Source organism: Salvelinus alpinus, chromosome 15 (genome assembly GCF_045679555.1).
Source record: "Salvelinus alpinus chromosome 15, SLU_Salpinus.1, whole genome shotgun sequence".
NCBI classification, from domain to species: Eukaryota; Metazoa; Chordata; class Actinopteri; order Salmoniformes; family Salmonidae; genus Salvelinus; species Salvelinus alpinus.
Genome location: NC_092100.1, coordinates 44134897 through 44154884, shown reverse-complemented (window position 1 = coordinate 44154884; position 19988 = coordinate 44134897). Strand labels below are relative to the sequence as shown.

General features: G+C 44.2%; 1 protein-coding gene across 5 annotated transcripts in view; it reads right to left on the bottom strand.

The window, feature by feature from the left end:
- LOC139540119 (furin-like) overlaps positions 1 to 19988 on the bottom strand; it is a 175354-nt gene that overhangs the window by 32150 nt on the left and 123216 nt on the right. For all 5 annotated transcript variants that reach the window (XM_071343697.1, XM_071343693.1, XM_071343694.1 and 2 more), the window contains exon 7: positions 1251 to 1339. In XM_071343697.1, coding sequence (XP_071199798.1) covers positions 1251 to 1339 — 89 coding nt within the window. The remainder of the gene's footprint in view (positions 1 to 1250; positions 1340 to 19988) is intronic.

The window sequence follows — 19988 nt, the reverse complement described above, 5'->3', positions numbered from 1 at the left end:
ACTCATAACTTATATATTTGAACTAGAGGATGCATATCGGTGAATCGTTACTTACCTAGCACTTACTATAGTAATTGTTTTATTTAAGATCTTGGGATGGAAAAACTTGCTCTTTGTGACAGGGCCTGTCTGCAGCTTTGATGTGGACCGCCTCAGATCAGTGTTCTGAACAGTAATGGTAGCAGAAGGCGTGAAATGAGCCATCGTCAAATAAGTCCTATACTGCAACGGTACCTGACTAGCTAACCACAGGTTATCTGCTGTATCTCAGAGACAGATGATAAACCACAAAGACTTCAATTACACACTCTAGAAAACCTACCTGGTTAAATAAAGGTGAAATAAAAAAATAATTGATTGCGTGTGTATGGAGCAATCAGTCTGGATAAAAGCAAGATGGCGTTTGAAAGATGAATTGGGGTCTGATATGAGGTAAATGTGAATGGTAATGTCTTGAATCCTGCAGTAGCTAACACATTAATGCCGCTATAACAATCATCATCATAATCATTAGTGTCATGGGGCGGCAGGTAGCCTAGTGGTTGGAGCGTTGGGCCAGTAACTGAAAGGTTGTTAGATCGAATCCTCGAGCTGACAAGGTAAAAATCTGTTGTTCAGCCCCTGAACAAGGCAGTTAACCCACTGTTCCTAGACCATCACTGTAAATAAGAATTTGTTCTTAACTAACTTGCCTAGTTAAATAAAATAAAAAAAATGGGCAGGAGGTTAGAATCCCATGGAGAGACTGCTGGGTTACTTTCCCTCCAGCTGTGTTCACTGGCTCCTATCTAAAAGCTGTGAGCTGTGGGAGATGAGTGTGTGTGTGTTTGGGGGTGGGGTCAACGCAGCCACTAAATGCTAATCACTGTACAGTAATTAGGAACGGCCCAGCAGGAGAACACACTGAGCTGCTAGAGCAGGAGATGCATGCTAGGAGGAGTAGGAGAGTTATGGCTGACTGCTGGGGACTGCTCTCAAGGCTCCACTGTTGGCTGCTTGTCTTTGATAGAGTGCTTAGGGACACAAGTAGGTAAAGGCCAGACAGTTGCTTGATATAGTCCATTAGACTGATTAAATGACTTGGTTTTGACGAAAGATTAGAGACAAAAGTTGGTAAATATTCAGAAGTGGCAGCTAGCAAGTATAGAGATTGCTACGGTGTGCTCTACTGAAATTGACTTCGGTTCAACTGACAGCAGACCCTAGTCAACCAATCACAATTAGCTATTGGCAGAGCATGCCTCAATCACCTCCAATTTTGGCGTTGTAGGCCACGCCCACCCCACAAACATCGTTGTTGGCGGCCGCAGCAACCTCACCAGCACACCGTGTTCCATGTCTAGATGAGAGACAGAGAAAGAGAGAGACAGAGAGAGCGAGAGAGGTAGAGAGAAAGAGAGAAAAAGAGAGAGAAGTTAGGATTCATTAACAAAAACACTCATTGCTCATAGCAACCACCCTGAACCATGCAGGGATCTTTAAAAACAATAACTTCTAGAACGGCTGCTAAAAATACACAGCAGCACTAGGCTTGGGCGGTATACCGTATACCGGGGTATTTGGAAAAATACCATAATACTGTAATTTTTCAATACCGTAATACCGTCCAAACTATTTCATTTAAGTTTCAATAAATGTGAATATCAGTAGCTACTTTTTAATTAAGTTAATAATAACTGCAGTCCACTTGTGCAATACGCTAGGAGATAAAGCAGATTGCGTTCATCATTTCACCTGTCACATTATGAAGCTTACTGTAGTTCCCCAGAACAGTTGAGCCAACCACGTGTTTGTTTGTAAATAGCACAATGGTAGAAAGCGGGAGCTGGTGAGTCCATAGCGTTCTATATAGCTATTGGCGAGGCGCTGTTGTGCGACGAACATGAGGTGATTACACTTGTATGCAATTCACTACTAAATGTTTGCCATCAGATATCTTATAACGGCTTTCTACCCGGTTTCAGAAGTCAACAGCTCTGGATGAGTTCTGTACAGCTGCCATTCTTCCCCTGTGCTTCATACTATCATTTTTTCCCCTACTCCATTTTTCTCCCCTCTGATCCATGTACACATGCACGCTTTTCTGAAGGAAGAGCAGCATCACAACTAGTTTGTGTTAGTTTTCGCTTGTTAGCATGTAGCTAACAGCGTCTATGTGATGTCGCTATTACTTGTGCTAATTTTGTTAGCATTCTGGTAATAGACGACCATTGGGCTTTTTTTGTGCATTTCTAGCGCTAACTTGTGTGCTATGCCGGTAATACCGTAAATACCATAATGTAAAAATCTGGATACCGCCCAAGCCTAAGCAGCACACCAACGAATAGACGAAAAAGACTGAGGGCCAACTGTTCTGCCTGCGGCTATGGAACCCTGACCTGTTCACCGGACGTGCTACCTTGTCAAATGTGGAGTGACACCTGAAGGACATGGCACTGTCTAAAACTATGATGGACGGTCACTGGACGCAGGCCAACAGAGAGAAATATGGGATACTATTGATATGTATGAATTATTTACTGTGACCTTCATCAATGATTATGAGCAGTATTGCCTTGTGTAAAGAGATAGACACAGGTGATCTGAGGACGGCAGGTTCATCACACCTCTCAGTTCTACCTTGCTGCTGGCATGCTGTTGGGCATCACACAAGCACGCATGCACGTACACAAACACACTCGTAAGGCCGCAGGGCCAGACAGTATTCCAAGGCGTGTCCTCAGGGCATGTGAAGACCACCTGGCAGGCATCTTGAAGGACATTTTCTACCTGTGATCCCCACGTTTCAAGCTGACTACCATCATTCCTGTTCCCAAAAACTCTTAAGGCATCCTGCGACAATGACTACCGCCCTCTAACACTCACATCTGTAATAATGAAGTGCTTTGAAAGGCTGGTCATGGCACACCTCAACGCCATCATCCCAGACAACATTGACCCACTCTAATTTGCATACCTCCCCAACAGATCCACAGACAACACAATCGTACTCCACACTGTCCTCTCCCACCTAGAAAAGAGGAATACCTATGTGAGGATGCTGTTCGACTACAATTCAGCATTCACCACCATAGTGCCCTCCACCGACGACTCCAACATCAAGTTTGCTGAAGACACAACAGTGGTAGGCCTGATCACCAACGGCCTACAGGGAGGTCAGAGACCTGGCAATGTCGTGCCAGGACAACAACCTCTCCCTCAATGTCAGTAAGACCAAGGAGCTGATCGTGGACTACAGGAAACAGGGGAGGGTGCACACCCCCATCCACATCGACGGGGCCGCAGTGGAGAGGGTCAAGAGCTTCAAGTACCTCGGTGTCCACATCACTGAGGACTTAACATGGTTCTTTCACATCAGCACAGTCGTGAATGAGGCACGGCAGTGCCTATTGGCCCTCGGGAGGCTGACATTTTTTGGCATGGCCCCTCAGGTCCTTAGCAACTTTTACAGCTGCAACATCGAGAGCATCCTGACTGGCTGTATCACCGTCTGGTATGGCAAATGCACCGCCCTCGACCGGAAGACCTTAGAGAGGGTGGTGCAGATGGACTAGTGCATCACTGAGGTTAGCTCCCAGCCATCCAGGACGTACATGCCAGACGGTGTCAGAGAAAGGCCCGAAACATTTCCAAAACACTCCAGCCACCCGAGACATGGACTGTTCTCCATGCTCCCGTCCAGCAGGCGGTACCGATTCATCAAGTCTCAGACCAACAGACTCCTTAACAGCTTCTATCCCCTGGCCATAAGACTGTTAAATGGCTAACAACTACTGCTCTCCCTCACACTAGGCTGCTGCTAAAAATATTATTGATTAGATGTATTACTACCACTAAGCTGCTGTTCATTAATTATTGATTGCCATTCCCATTAGTATTTCTACCACCCACTTTCTACTAATGCCTGCCTACATGTACATTTCTACCTCAAATACGCCAGTATTGATAATCCCTGCACATTGTTAATTTGGTACTGGCACTGACCCTGCACTGTATATAGCTTCCTCTCTTATTTCTCTTGGTCTTTAGTTTTCTTATTAGTTACACTATCTTGATATTGAATACTGCACTGTTTTGTAGGACTTGCAAGTTAAGCATTTCACTGTACTTACACGTGAACTATATAACTTGAACTTGAACACACACAAGTATACGCGCACACCTAAGAGAGACATACACTTTTGCTTTAGCAACTCCACTATATATACAAAATATATATACAGCCCTTCAAATTAGTGGATTCGGCTATTTGAGCCACACCCGTTGCTGACAGGTGTATGAAATCGAGCACACAGCCATGCCACCTCCATAGACAAACATTGGAAGTAGAATGGCCTTACTGAAGAGCTCAGTGACTTTCAACATGGCACCGTCGTAGGATGCCACCTTTCCAACAAGTCAGTTTGTCAAATTTCTGCCCTGCTAGAGCTGCCAATAAGTGCTGATATTGTGAAGTGGAAACATCTAGAAGCAACTAGGGATATGGTGGTCATGAAATTTTGTCAGCTAGTGATTGTCAAGTAAATAACTGTCAGTCTCATGGTAATTGACCATTATTAACATAAACACATTTAGCATCTCCTGGCATAGCCTACAACCCTCTGATGCAAACATTTGGAACATCTACATTTGAAAAAGTCTAATAAATCCATGTAATATATGAAGAAAATGTAGGCTATTTCAGAAGAACAGAATAGCATACTCTGAGATTTACTTATGTTAGACCGCTATGCCATATGGCTGTGGGCTACACTAGTTCATTTAGCAGACAAGATTTGCTATAGTATGAAGAATACAATTGAACAAAGCTGAATAAAATAGAAAGGATATTTTCTCTACACTATTTGAGGGAATGTTGAGCAGTTAACAAAGAAACATGCTTCATTTTTAGTTAAAGTAACTTTAGTTGTGATACAAATGTTGAGCTATATGTTTTGATTTCTAATACATTCTAAGGCTGCATGATCCGACTCTAATGATGTTTTGAAAAAAGTTGCATGAAAGGCATGAGCTCTGCTTTGTTTTTTCGCGCAGGCTGAACACACTACATCAGTCACTCATTCACAATTTGACAAGCACTTGATAATGCCTCGAATTTCCCGGCTGCATCCCCTTTGTGTAGCCACAATGCCCCCTAAAAAAATCCATGTCTTTTGCAGCTAGTGGCTGTTGTGCCCTTGGGCTGAATATAATAATTATAATTCCCTTCTCCCGGCTGCGTGCCGAAGCACCTCTCATTCACATGGCTCTCCATCACGTGATCGGGTCTTTCTCACAGGCTATAAGTGAAGACAGACACATCGGGGACACAACTGCGCACGTCCTTATCCAATTCCGGTGCACATATTGAAGATATGACCGAGTGGCACAGCGGTCTAAGGCACTACTACGCAGTGCTAGAGGCGTCGCTACAGACCCGGGTTGTGGCTGCGCACAATTGGCTCAGCCTCGTCCGGGTTAGGGGAGGGTTTGGCCGGGGTAGACTGTCATTGTAAATAAGGATTTGTTCTTAACTGACTTTAAATAAAAGGTACAAAAACCCAGTTAAATAAAAGGTACAAAAAAAATAGATATTGGAAGAACTGTCCACATTTACTTTTTGTCAGCCAACAAGATGAGTAGCTCTAACGAACAGCAAAAGCACTAGCCTATGTCAATCTATTATCCCCCATAGTACAAAAGTTGACCTATTCTATTCTGTATGAGAAATACATATTGTTGTTAGATGCGATAGATCCCAAATCAATACAACCACTAGCATCAAAAAACCTCTTAAGCAATGAGCCTGACGCAACAGATGAGAACGTTTAGCTTAAAATGTTAATAAACCATTAGGCTTTCTTCACATTATAAGCACAGCAATGCGCACACGGCATTAGGCTATAAGTGCAAATGTTCCAATAGCAGGAAAACACCATTCTAAAAAATGACCACAAATGTGATTATGCATGTAGTGCTTTTATTATAAAGGTGCATTTTTATGATGAAAATGATCTTCCCCAAACTTGAAACTCAAGCGCTGCAGATGGGTATAACTAGCCCTCTGGGGTAACTGCCCCCCATTAGGGTTATGAATGCAAGCGGTACCGGAGCACCAGGTCTAGGTCCAAAAGGCTCCTTAATAACAGCTTCTATCCCCAAGCTATAAGACTGCTGAACAATTAATCAAATGGCCACCCAGACTATTTACATTTACTTTTGTTTTTACACTTATGCTACTTGCTGTTTCTCATCTATGCATAGTCACTTTATCCCTACCTACATGTACAAATTACCACGACTAACCTGTACACCCGCACATTGACTCGGTACCGGTACCCCCTGTATATAGACTTGTTATTGTTATGTAATTTTATTGTGTTACTTATTCGATTTTTTACTTTAGTTTATTTAGTAAATATTTTCTTAACTCTATTTCTTGAACTGCATTGTTGGTTAAAGGCTTGTAAGTAAGCATTTCACGGTAAGGTCTACACCTGATGAACCCTGCGCTTGTGACAAAACATTTGATTTGAATGTGTTTCCACCTGTCATTTAGATATTGACTAGCCCAATTAGCGCTAGTTTATGCTAGCTTGCAACTTTACTAGCAGTAAATGCTAGCCAACTAGCTAGATAGCATAAGATGCTAAAAGTGCTAGCTTGCAAACTTACTACCAGATCGTCTGAGGTAAAATACATTAAAAAGATAATGTAACTTAATTGCATTTGTACATGTTTCCACTAGTCACTGATAGCTTTACAGTTAATGTTACTTTATAGCCTTTTAGTTATTTTACACAGCATTTTATGTCACATAGCTAGATAGCTAGCTACGTTTTTAAGAGAGCTTTTCAATTGGCATCTCACCCCCTGTTTTCAGTCACAGGTGGGGACTGGATTAGGTGTGAGCAGTGTAGGAGGCTCATGAGTTGTGCTCTAATTTTACTGGAGATAACTTTATTTGTGACCCATGTACAAATTAGAATAGTGCAATACCATAGCATAAGAGAGTTGCCACATCAATTAATTTGTTAAGTTATTGTTATTAAATGTTATATTCCAATTTAATTTAATATTAGTTATATTAATATTATATTCCTATATATACAGTGAGGGAAAAAAGTATTTGATCCCCTGCTGATTTTGTACGTTTGCCCACTGACAAAGAAATGATCAGTCTATAATTTTAATGGTAGGTTTATTTGACCAGTGAGAGACAGAATAACAGCACAAAAATCCAGAAAAACGCATGTCAAAAATGTTATAAATTGATTAGCATTTTAATGAGGGAAATAAGTATTTGACCCCCTCTCAATCAGAAAGATTTCTGGCTTCCAGGTGTCTTTTATACAGGTAACGAGCTGAGATTAGGAGCACACTCTTAAAGGGAGTGCTCCTAATCTCAGTTTGTTACCTGTATAAAAGACACCTGTCCACAGAAGCAATCAATCAGATTCCAAACTCTCCACCATGGCCAAGACCAAAGAGCTCTACAAGGATGTCAGGGACAAGATTGTAGACCTACACAAGGCTGGAATGGGCTACAAGACCATCGCCAAGCAGCTTGGTGAGAAGGTGACAACAGTTGGTGCGATTATTCGCAAATGGAAGAAACACAAAAGAACTGTCAATCTCCCTCGGCCTGGGGCTCCATGCAAGATCTCACCTCGTGGAGTTGCAATGATCATGAGAACGGTGAGGAATCAGCCCAGAACTACACGGGAGGATTTTGTCAATGATCTCAAGGGAGCTGGGACCATAGTCACCAAGAAAACAATTGGTAACACACTACGCCGTGAAGCACCGAAATCCTGCAGCGCCCGCAAGGTACCCCTGCTCAAGATAGCACATATACATGCCCATCTGAAGTTTGCCAATGAACATCTGGATGATTCAGAGGACAACTGGGTGAAAGTGTTGTGGTCAGATGAGACCAAAATAGAGCTCTTTGGCATCAACTCAACTCGCCGTGTTTGTAGGAGGAGTAATGCTGCCTATGACCCCAAGAACACCATCCCCACCGGCATGGAGGTGGAAACATTATGCTTTGGGGGTGTTTTTCTGCTAAGGGGACAGGACAACTTCACCGCATCAAAGGGACGATGGACGGGGCCATGTACCGTCAAATCTTGTGTGAGAACCTCCTTCCCTCAGCCAGGGCATTGAAAATGGGTCGTGGATGGGTATTCCAGGATGAATATGACCCTAACACACGGCCAAGGCAACAAAGGAGTGGCTCAAGAAGAAGCACATTAAGGTCCTGGAGTGGCCTAGCCAGTCTCCAGACCTTAATCCCATAGAAAATCTGTGGAGGGAGCTGAAGGTTTGAGTTGCCTAACGTCAGCCTCGAAACCTTAATGACTTGGAGAAGATCTGCAAATCCCTCCTGAGATGTGTGCAAACCTGGTGGCCAACTACAAGAAACGTCTGATCTCTGTGATTGCCAACAAGGGTTTTGCCACCAAGTACATTACTTGGTGGCAAACATTTTTGTAACATTTTTGACATGCGTTTTTCTGGATTTTCTTGTTGTTATTCTCTCTCTCACTGTTCAAATAAACCTACCATTAAAATCATACACTGATCATTTCTTTGTCAGTGGGCAAACCTACAAAATCAGCAGGGGATCAAATACTTTCCCCCCTCACTGTATATGTATATATATTTTCAATTAATTAAAAACAACAATTATAAACCTTTTGCTCCTGAATGTCATTTAAAAAAACACCCCTATCAAAACATATAGGCCTATGGGCTAGGCTACATGAGGTGTGCGACTATAATTTTAAAAAGTTGCAAAAAAAGCATGTGCTGTTTCTTGCCTTAAGCTGGGCATCATTCTCAAGTGATGATATATCATTCACAAACACTAATATTGTCACCCATCACACAGTTCTTGATTTAATCCTGTCTTTCCATATATTAAATAATATATGTTTGAAATTTGTTTTGATATAGAATGGACCATTATCATGCACCTGTCTCGAAACAGGGGCAGTGGAAAATAGCGAATGGAGGACACTTTTCCCATGGTTCATTTTCATGCCAGCCAGGTAGACTATACACCTGTTGTAAAGAGAAGCAATGTGCTTAATACTAGGAAAGATGAGAAATAAATATAATAGGCCTAGCCGATAGAAAGCTGATGGGATCCTCATCTTTTTAATAGAGTCCATCAATCTGTTTTCTCACACAATTGCATAGCTGTAACGGCAGGCAGGCAGCTCAGATGGCGCTGGGCAGGCAGGCAGCTCAGATGGCGCTGGGCAGACGAGCAGCTCAGACGGCGCTGGGCAGACGGGCAGCTCAGATGGCGCTGGGCAGACGGGCAGCTCAGATGGCGCTGGGCAGACGGGCAGCTCAGACGGCGCTGGGTAGACAGGCAGCTCAGATGGCGCTGGGCAGGCAGGCAGCTCAGACGGCCGACTCTGACCTGCTGAGGCGCACAGTAGGCCTGGTGCGTGGTGCTGGAACTGGTGGTACCGGTTTGTAGACACGCACCTCAAGGCTAGTGCGGGGAGCAGCAACAGGGCACAATGGACTCTCGAGGCGCACTATAAGCCTGGTGCGTGGTACCACACGGCACTGGGCACGCACCTCAGGGCGAGTGCGGGGAGAAGGAACAGTGCGTACAGGGCTCTGGATACGCACAGTAGGCTTGGTGCCGGAACTGGTGGTACCGGGCTGGAGACACGCACCACAGGGAGACAGGGCGTACTGGACTCTGGAGACGCACAGGAAGCCTGGTGCGTGGTGTTGACACTGGTGGTACTGGTTTGTAGACACGCACCTCAGGGAGAGTGCGTGGAGCTGCCACAGGAGAGCTGGTGCGCTGAGCTGGCACAGGACGTGCAGGGCTAGGGAGGCGCACAGGAGGCCTGGTGCGTGGTGCTGGCACAGTCTTCACCAGACGGCTAGCACGCACCTCAGGACGAGTATGGAGAGCTGACTCAGGTGACATCAAGTCCCCCACACGCTCCGTCGGGCGGATGTCGTGCCTCAAACACCAACACAACACCTCCCTCATAACTCTCTCCTCCAATTTCCCCATTAGATCCTTTACAGTCTCTACTTCGCTCACCTCCAATACCGCCCTGACCGGCTCTGGTTCCATCCTTGGCTCCTTACGGTAAGCAGGGGGAGTTGGCTCAAGTCTCCTACTTGACCCAGCTATACTCCCCGTGTGCCTCCCCCAATAAATTTTTGGGGGAGCCTCTCGGGCTTCCAGCCGCTCTGCCATGCTAGCGCCTCAATGCCGCCTCTCTGCTTTCGCTGCCTCCAGCTCTGCTTTGGGGCGGCGATATTCCTCTGGCTCTGCCCAGGGTCCTTTACCGTCCAGCTCGTCCTCCCATGTCCAGGAGTCCTGTGTAATGGGCCACTGCTGCTGCTGTCGCTGCTGCCCGTTACTACGCTGCTTGGTCCGAGTTTGGTGGGTGGTTCTGTAACGGCAGCCTTCCTCCTCTTCACGAGAAGAGAAGGTGTAGCAGGGATCGGACCAACACGCAGCGTAGCCAGTGCTCAACATGTTTAATTACGAATAACGTGAACACTTACAACAATACAAAATAACAAATGTGGCAAACCGATACAGCCCTATCTGGTGCAGAGAAAACACAAAGACAGGAAACAACCACCCATAAAATCCCAACACAAAACAAGCCACCTAAATATGATTCCCAATCAGAGACAACACACAACACCTGCCTCTGATTGAGAACCATATTAGGCCAAACATAGAAACAGACAAACTAGACACACAACATAGAATGCCCACCCAGCTCACGTCCTGACCAACACTAAAACAAGTAAAACACACAAGAACTATGGTCAGAACGTGACAATAGCCTATAGAAATGTTGCGCAACATGAGCTCATGGGCTCTCATGAAGTGTTTGTTTCGATTACATTTGCATTGATGTCAGAGTGCTTAGAGGGACAATAGAGTGCTGAGTACCAGGCAGTTAGCAAGTTTGGTAGGCTACTAATGACCATCAGCAGCATCAGAGCTTGGATAAGCCTAATTATCGTGACTAAACGGTCACGTAGAATTTGACTGCCGTCACGACTCGTGACCGCTGGTGTGGCGGTAATACGGTCACCGTAACAACCACATACTTTTGATCATGTAGTGTAGCTAGCTGTGTTTTTGGGTAGCTCCTCTGAACAACAGGGTCCTAACGAAAGAGCACATTTTCTATGCCAGGCTAAATCGTGCCTCATTAGCTCATTGTTTTGGATGTATATAAATAAATGTCACTAAAAAACAGCTTAAACAAATGCAAATGCAGCTACTATTGTTATTTTGGCTGCACTGTTTGAAGTGACTAAGTTAGCCGTAGTTGGCTCACTAGCAAGCAAGGGATAAGAACGAAATAACGCACGCTCTAGAACGCACGCCCTTCAAGCCAATCTGAAACGAGTATTTAACAATGCCATGGTATAATTTATTTATTTTATGAATCTAAGCTTTATTTTATATAATGTATTGTACGGTATTATATGGACTTGAATTACACACCTCGCTCAAACCTTGAAGCTAGGAGAGAACACGCAATGCTGGTGGAAGTTACAATTATAAGCTAGCTAATTAGATTTACATTTTGAAATATCATAGAACCTATTTTACATTTTTATAATTAGTAGGGGGACGCATATACCTTTCCTAATATTTCACCTAATGTTGTGTGAAGGGCGTATTACCTCCTCTTTGTCTCTTTATTGTTGCTTTATTCCTTCCTCGCTTCCAACAGTTAAAAGAAATACGTTTTGTTGTCCTTATCTTCATCATTGTAATGGCATGCTTGAATAATATAGGACTAGAATAAGATGCAGAAGGCTTTCGCTTCTCTTCATGAAGATTGAAAGAAGACCCAAAACCATTCAAACTCCACTCAAGTTCTTTTGGCTGCTGTATTTAACATTCAGCAAACAAGAGCAAGCTTGCATCCATCTTCAATCCCTCTTGTGTTTGTGTGCCATTCAGAGAGTGAATGGGAAAGAAAAAATATTTAAGTGCCTTTGAACGGGGTATGGTAGTAGGTGCCAGCCGCACCGGTTTGTGTCAAGAACTAACGCTGCTGGATTTTTCACGCTCATCAAGAATGGTCCACCAACTAAAGGACATCCAGCCAACTTGACACAACTGTGGGAAGCATTGGAGTCAACATGGGCCAGCATTCCACAGAGATGAGGAAGTCATTAAAAAATATTGTTAAACACTATTATTGCACACAGAGTCCATGCAACTTATTATGTGACTTGTTAAGCACATTTTTACTCCTGAACTTATTTAGCCTTGCCATAACAAAAGGAATGAATACATTTCAACTTTTCATTTTTAATTAACACCCCCACCCCCTTTCAAAGTAACTGAAATCTCTTCTACTAGCCATTGTAGCCAAAACAATGGGCAACTGTGCATTTTTATACATGACCCTAAGTATGATGGGATGTTAATTGCTTCATTAACTCAGGAACCACACCTGTGTGGAAGCACCTGCTTTCAATATACTTTGTATCCCTCATTTACTCAAGTGTTTCCTTTATTTTGGCAGTTACCTGTATATCAACCTTGAACAGTATTTTTGGGGGATTCAATTTGAATGAAATTGATGGAGAGAGAAAGACAGAGTGCTTGCGTGCGTACTGATTTAAAGCAATGATATTTGAATGATAGGTTGTTTTTACAATAACAAAATAAGGTGACCCCAAAGCGAGATGGAGATGTGTAAATTAGACATGCATTATTATTACTCTAGCATAGGCTGCAGCATATGTAAAGTACCTGTCACAAGAAACATTTTTACCAACTGATGACATGATACTGTACACATGCATTGTGAACTGTGCTGCATAATGTGGTGCGCTTCCTGTTCCCACCCTGAGCGTTGATGATTGATCATGCAGATAGCAGAGAGGTCATGGAGATGCCAGATTTAGACATTGCATATCATTTAACAGTTCCATTTCACCTCGTGCTGTTCATATAAATAATTTATTATAATTTACAATCTTTCGCACAGTTATTTATCCCAGGAAACGGAAGTGGGTTTGGGCAGGAAATCTCTGTAAATCTCGGTAACCCGGTTCCTGCTATTAAACCCTAGTACACAGTACCTTGCTGGTGCATCAGAGGAAAAGGGTAGGAGCTCGATCTCAAGCTTAGAAGCTGATTACACTGGAGCACGGCTCTGTAATTCATTACATTACCCACCTGCTATTTACCCATAATGTATAGAAAAAATACAACACAAGACACTTTCACAATTCATACTAATCGACACAGAAAAGTTTTGCACAGCTCAAGAGAAATTGTGACTAAGGCTTGGAAAGTAGAGAAAAAAGTAAAATTATGTTTTCTACACTTCTCTTATCGCTTGACCTCGGCTGTCACACGTTGGATTAGAGTGATTTATAAGCAATTCTTCACTGACAGCTCTGCCCTTTCTCCCAATATGCCATGCACAGCATATGCTAACATGTCGTACACCATCCGTTAACACAAAGAAGCAATTAAAGTTAAATCTTAGCAATTAAGATGATGTGCTTGTTCGTTGTGTTGCTTTGGTAACATGTTTATCAGCCAATCCATGAATAGAACAGTCAACTTGTCAATGTGCACACACAATCACACATACCCACGCACGGATGCACACACTGAACTTGACAGTTAACTCATAAACATGCCTAAAAACATGCACACTAGCACGTCACCCACAAACACAGTATATCCCTCTGGCGGCTGGCCAAACATAAAAAAACAAACCCACATTTTATCCCTGCCATAGACAGAAACCCTGTGTCGCATTCATTTCTGAGTGTCAGATTGAATTTTAAAGAAAGGGGGGATCCTAAGGCACACCATACTACATGGTTTTAATCACCATCAAGAGAGAAAGCAGCCCTACTAACCCCGCGTCTGTCTATACTGGTCCAATCCAGCACAGTAGCCAGGAGGATACTGGCCTGTCTCGGCCTGCATTTTTCCTAAACTATTCCTGGCTGCCAGTGATATCATAATTTCATCCATAGGATCTCAAAATGGTATTTGTGCCAGCGGGTATCTTGGCACAATCGTAATTTGGCCAAATATGTGTAAGCGGGGAGGGTATCCACCACATACATAGCGGTCAACAACTAAAGTGCAAGGCCTGGAGGCACTTTTACATTTTTAAACTTGGGCTGCTTGAGGGTAGCCATCCAAATTTACCAGACACACAAACAGACAAATACACAGATGCTGCAGAATGTAATTGAACTGGACCACTTTCAGATGAGACAGATGACAGCTTCATGTGTGGAAGTGGCCCAGGAGTGTGGGTCTGACGACCAGATGACATCTTAATTCTACATTTGTCAAAACAAAAATCACAGGAAATGATTTTAGAGGCACTTTATTGACCCACTCTCTTCTTTCTCTTTTTCTCTCCTTAATGCACTGGTTAAAGTCTCACACAGAACATTGAACAGACAAGACTGTCATGTCAAAGGCTGTGTTCCCGTAAAATAACACCTTCTCTGAACAGTACCTGTTGTACCCAACTCCTAAGTCATGGGGTTAACTGAACAACCTGCTACATTACATATACGACTGAAGGAAAGGTTCGGTCCTCCAGTTAATCCACGTTAGGTGTTAAACATGTGAGAAGACCAATTATAAAGGTGCTGCATCCATCATGCAGCATCCCCTCCTCAGTGTAAACCCAGAAGCCTGCATCCCCAAGTAGCTCTCCAGAAGGAGGGTTGGAAGGCCACCCCTGCAGTAGTCCATGGCAGACAAAGAAAGGTAGCCTAAACACTATCTACAAGGTCACTGTGCCCTCTTTATCTTATCTGAGGGATGGAGGGGGACAGAGAGGGAATGTTTTGTATCTCTCTCTCCTTCAGGCTCTTCCAGCCTATTGGTTCCCTTGTCCCTTTACTTCAGAATGGTATGAGGCAATGTGGTCATTTTGTGATATTGTGTTGTCTCTTCCGCAAAGAATGTTCTGATTTTAGACACAGACAAAAAGGTCTGAAATATGCACTATACGCTATGTGGACACCCCTTCAAATTAGTGGATTCGGCTATTTCAGCCACACCCGATGCTGACAGGTGTATAAAATCAATCACACAGCCATGCAATCTCCATAGACAAACACTGACAGTAGAATGGTCTCACTGAAGAGCTCAGTGACTTTCAACGTGGCACCGTCATAGGATGCCACCTTTCCAACAAGTCAGTTCATCAAATTTCTACCCTGCTAGAGCTGTCCCGGTCAAATGTAAGTGCTGTTATTGTGAAGTGGAAATGTCTCGGAGCAACAACGGCTCAGACGCAAAGTGGTAGCCCACACAAGCTCACAGAATGGGACTGACGAGTGCTAAAGCATGTAGCGAGTAAAAATCGTCTGTCCTCGGTTGCAACACTCACTACCGAGTTCCAAACTGCCTCTGGAAGCAACTTCAGCACAATAACTGTTTGTGGGGATCTTCATGAAATGGGTTTCCATGGCCGAGCAGCCGTACACAAGCCTAAATTCACCATGCGCAATACCAACGCGTCGGCTGGAGTGGTGTAAAGCTCGCTGCCATTGGACTCTGGAGCAGTGGAAACTTGTTCTCTGAAATGATGAATCCCGCTTCACCTTCTGGCAGTCCGATGGACGAATCTGGGTTTGGCGGATGCCAGGAGAACGCTACCTGCCCCAATGCATAGGTCCAACTGTAAAGTTTGGTGGAGGAGGAATAATGGTCTGGGGCTGTTTTTCATGGTTCGGGCTAGGCCCCTTAGCTCCAGTGAAGGGAAATCTTAACACTACAGCATACAGTGGCATTCTAGTCGATTCTGAAAGTTAGCTTTGTGGCAACAGTTTGGGGAAGACCCTTTCCTGTTTCAGCATGAAAATGCCCCCGTGCACAAAGCGAGGTCCATACAGAAATAGTTTGTCGAGATCATCGTGGAAAAACTTCACTGGCCTGCAGCCCTGAACTCAACCCCATCGAACACCTTTGGGATGAACTGGAACGCTGATTGCGAGCCAGGCCTAATCGCCCAACATCAGTACCCAACCTCACTAATGCTCTTGTGGCTGAAGCAAGTCCCTGCAGCAATGTTCCAGCATCTAGTGGAAAGCCTTACCAGCAGAGTGGAGGCAGCAAAGGGGGGCCCAACTCCATATTAATGCTCATGATTTTGGAATGAGATGTTCAATGAGCAGGTGTCCACATACTTTTGGTCATGTAGTGTATTATAGTGTGTGACTGATGCCGGAGCGATGTTTGGCTAACTTGGTGGATTTGTGCTCTGCCGCTGCCTACTGAAGTGGAGCTTTTGGCTGTGGGGTATCTGTGCTGTGGCAGTGTGAGTGAATGGGGCCGGATCCAGGGGCCTGCTAAAAGGATTAGGTTATTTTTTGCTTGGCTTAACTGAGCCCCGAGGAAGCTAGAGCCTTGGTTGCTGCTCAAACAGTTACTTGGAGTTCCTCCTGAGCCCAATCGATCGGGAGCATTCTCTCTCTTTCAGGCCTTGGGAAGAGGGCAATCTACTGCCCTTGTCAGTGCTCACACGTCTCTGGTTGCACATCTAAAGAGAATCGCTCATCAGGCGACTCGACCAAGCTCATGCGATTAAGACTACCTAACTGAATGATAAGCTTTCTGAAAATGGCTTTAGAAGATGCACGCCAACCCAATGAGACACACACTTTAATTATAATGAAGTGATTAATTCGGCAGTGGTTTAAAGGAGACTCGTGGGATAAAGCCAGTCAAACAAAGAGGCTTCTAAACAAAGAAACAAAGCAAGCCAAACTAATGAGACAGACAATTAAAAACGTGCCGTGTCTCACCGAGGAAGGACTAACTCTTCACACCACTGACACACCTGATTAAATCTTCCATTCATCAGGCCTGCTCAGTATCTGTATATTGGGGATGGTGTCTGGTCTGCTGGGGGTTTCAGGGGCTTAGACCATCTGCAGGACTCAATCATTGCTGCCCACTGCCCAATCACTGCTGCCCACTGCCCTGGGCCTTACTGAAGTGGCTGGAGCAAGAGCACAGCAGCCTTCCATCACACATACAGCCACAATTTCAATCACTCAGCCCTCTGGTCTCTCTGGACATTGAGGGTAATAATGGAACAAACATACAGAGAGAGAGAGACCGAGAAAGAGAGAGACATATAGAGAGAGAAAGAGAGAGAGAGAGGAATCAGGTGTGAAGGTGGAAGGTCGGGCACCTGCCAACAGCAAGACTTTCGATTGAGTTGTGTAAAAGAGAGAAAGAGAGGCAGTGAAAGAGGGAAAACATTTTCTATATACCAGGCTCTCTCTCTTCGTATCACATAACTGCCTCCAACCCTGCAGGAGTATTCATTTATTTTAATTTTATTTAACCAGGTAGGCCAGTTGAGAACAAGTTCTCATTTACAACTGCGACCTGGCCAAGATAAAGCAAAGCAGTGTGACACAAACAACAACACAGAGTTACACATGGAATAAACAAACGTACAGTCAATAACACAATAGAAAACATCTATATACAGTGTGTGCAAATAAGGTAAGATTAGGGAGGTAAGGCAATAAATAGGCCGTAGTGGCGAAGTAATTACAATTTAGCAATTAAACACTGGAGTGATAGATGTGCAGAAGATGAATGTGCAAGTAGAGATACTGGGTGCAAAGGAGCAAAAAAATGTAATAACAAGGATGAGGTAGTTGGATGGGCTATTTACAGATGGGTTATGTACAGGTGCAGTGATCTGTGAGCTGCTCTGACGGCTGATGCTTAAAGTTAGTGAGGGAGATATGAGTCTCCAGCTTCAGTGATTTTTGCAATTTGTTCCAGTCATTGGCAGCAGAGAACTGGAAGGAAAGGCGGCCAAAGGTAGAATAGGCTTTGGGGGTGACCAGTGAAATATACCTGCTGGAGCGCGTGCTACGGGTGGGTGCTGCTATGGTGACCAGTGAGCTGAGATAAGGAGGGGCTTTACCTAGCAAAGACTTATAGGTGACCTGGAGCCAGTGGGTTTGGCGATGAATATGAAGCGAGGGCCAGCCAACGAGAGCATACAGGTTGCAGTGGTGGGAAGTATATGGGGCTTTGGTGACAAAACAGATTGCACTGTGATAAACTGCATCCAATTTGCTGAGTAGAGTGTTGAAGGCTATTTTATAAATGACATCGCCGAAGTCAAGGATCGGTGGGATAGTCAGTTTTACGAGGGTATGTTTGGCAGTGTTAGGTTCTTATTTTTCAGAGTAAATAACTCACGGACACTAGAGAAGCTTTAACCAAGTTTAATTCTTTCCAAAGGTTCTGTACAGCTGTATTCAGACAGCAAAACAGTTCTCTCCATCACAGTTATATACATCCTACTTAAGACACGCCTTCTCTCCAATCCTTACATCGTATGGTTCAACAGAAAGAGGGGAACAGGATACCAAACCCTTATTACTCCCTTAAGGGAATCCGGAGGACTGTGTGATCTCGCTCTCCGAGGCCGACGTGAGTAAGACTTTTAAACAGGTCAACAATCCTAACACCGTGGGGCCAGACGGAATACCAGGGAACGTCCTCAGAGAATGCACATGCAAGCTGGCAGGCATCTTCACAGACATTTGCAGCCTCTCCTTGTCCCAGTCTGTAATCCCCACATGCGTCAAGTTGACCACCACCATTCCTGTTCCCAAGAACTCTAACACGGAACCCAAACCGTCGGCGCGCGTGCGCCATCGTGCATTAATGTATTTTGCCTCCCCACACCAAATGCGATCACGACAAGCAGGTTAAAATATCAAAACAAACTCTGAACCAATGACATTAATTTGGGGACAGGTCGAAAAGCATTAAACATGTATGGCAATTTAGCTAGCTAGCTTGCACTTGCTAGCTAACGTTAATCTGTCCTATTTAGCTAGCTTGCTGTTGCTAGCTAATTTGTCCTGGGATATAAACATTGAGTTGTTATTTTACCTGAAATGCACAAGGACCTCTACTCCGACAATTAATCCACACATAAAACGGCCAACGGAATTGTTTCTAGTCATCTCTCCTCCTTCCAGGCTTTTTCATCTTTGAACTTATATGGTGATCGCATCTAAACTTTCATTGTATTACCACGACAACCGGCAACAAAGTTCGTCTTTCAATCACCCACGTGGGTAAAACCAATGAGGAGATGGCACGTGGGTACCTGCTTCTATAAACCAATGAGGAGATGACTTTCAGCGCGATCTGCGTCAGAAATAGGAACGACTTCTATTTTAGCCCTTGGCGTCGCAGACGCTCGTTGGCGCGCGTGAGCAGTGTGGGTGCAATAATTGAATAACATGGATTTCTAAATTTATTTTGCGACGCTCGCGCACGCGACGTGTCCGGTCTGGTCAGCATGTAAGGCAACCTGCCACAATGAATACCGCCCTGTAGCACTCACATCTGTAATCATGAAGTGCTTTGAAAGGCTGGTCATGGCACACATCCAGTCCCTCATCCCATACACCCTGGACCCCCTCCAATTTGAATACCGACCCAACAGATCCACAGACGATGCAATCTCAATCCACACTGCCCTCTACCACCTATACAAAAGGATAGGGATGTGCCGAGTACTTCGACAAAACAAGTATCGTAACAGATATGGAAAATTTTCGGAATACGATTTTGATAATTACCCAAAAAGTATTTTTGTAATTATCCGTAATTGGGAGAAAAAATATTTATCTGCCAGCACGCATTCCTCTTTCACTCAAAAGAAGCACTGTGTTCTCTAAACAACTATTGACTAGTTCTTCTGTCTGTAAAGAAACGGACGGGGTATTGGTTGAGCCTGCTGCAACGATTGGATTAGAACAAGCTGTTCTCCCTCTGCTCCCGTTTCCCCAGATAGACACACGCGGCTCTGTTTCACTCACAGTCACTCATAGTCACTTGTCTCAGGGCACAAGTCTCCCCTTCTCCAAACATTGTGTATGAATCAGAATCCATAGCTAGTCATTGTTGTTCAATCTAAACTGAACAAAAA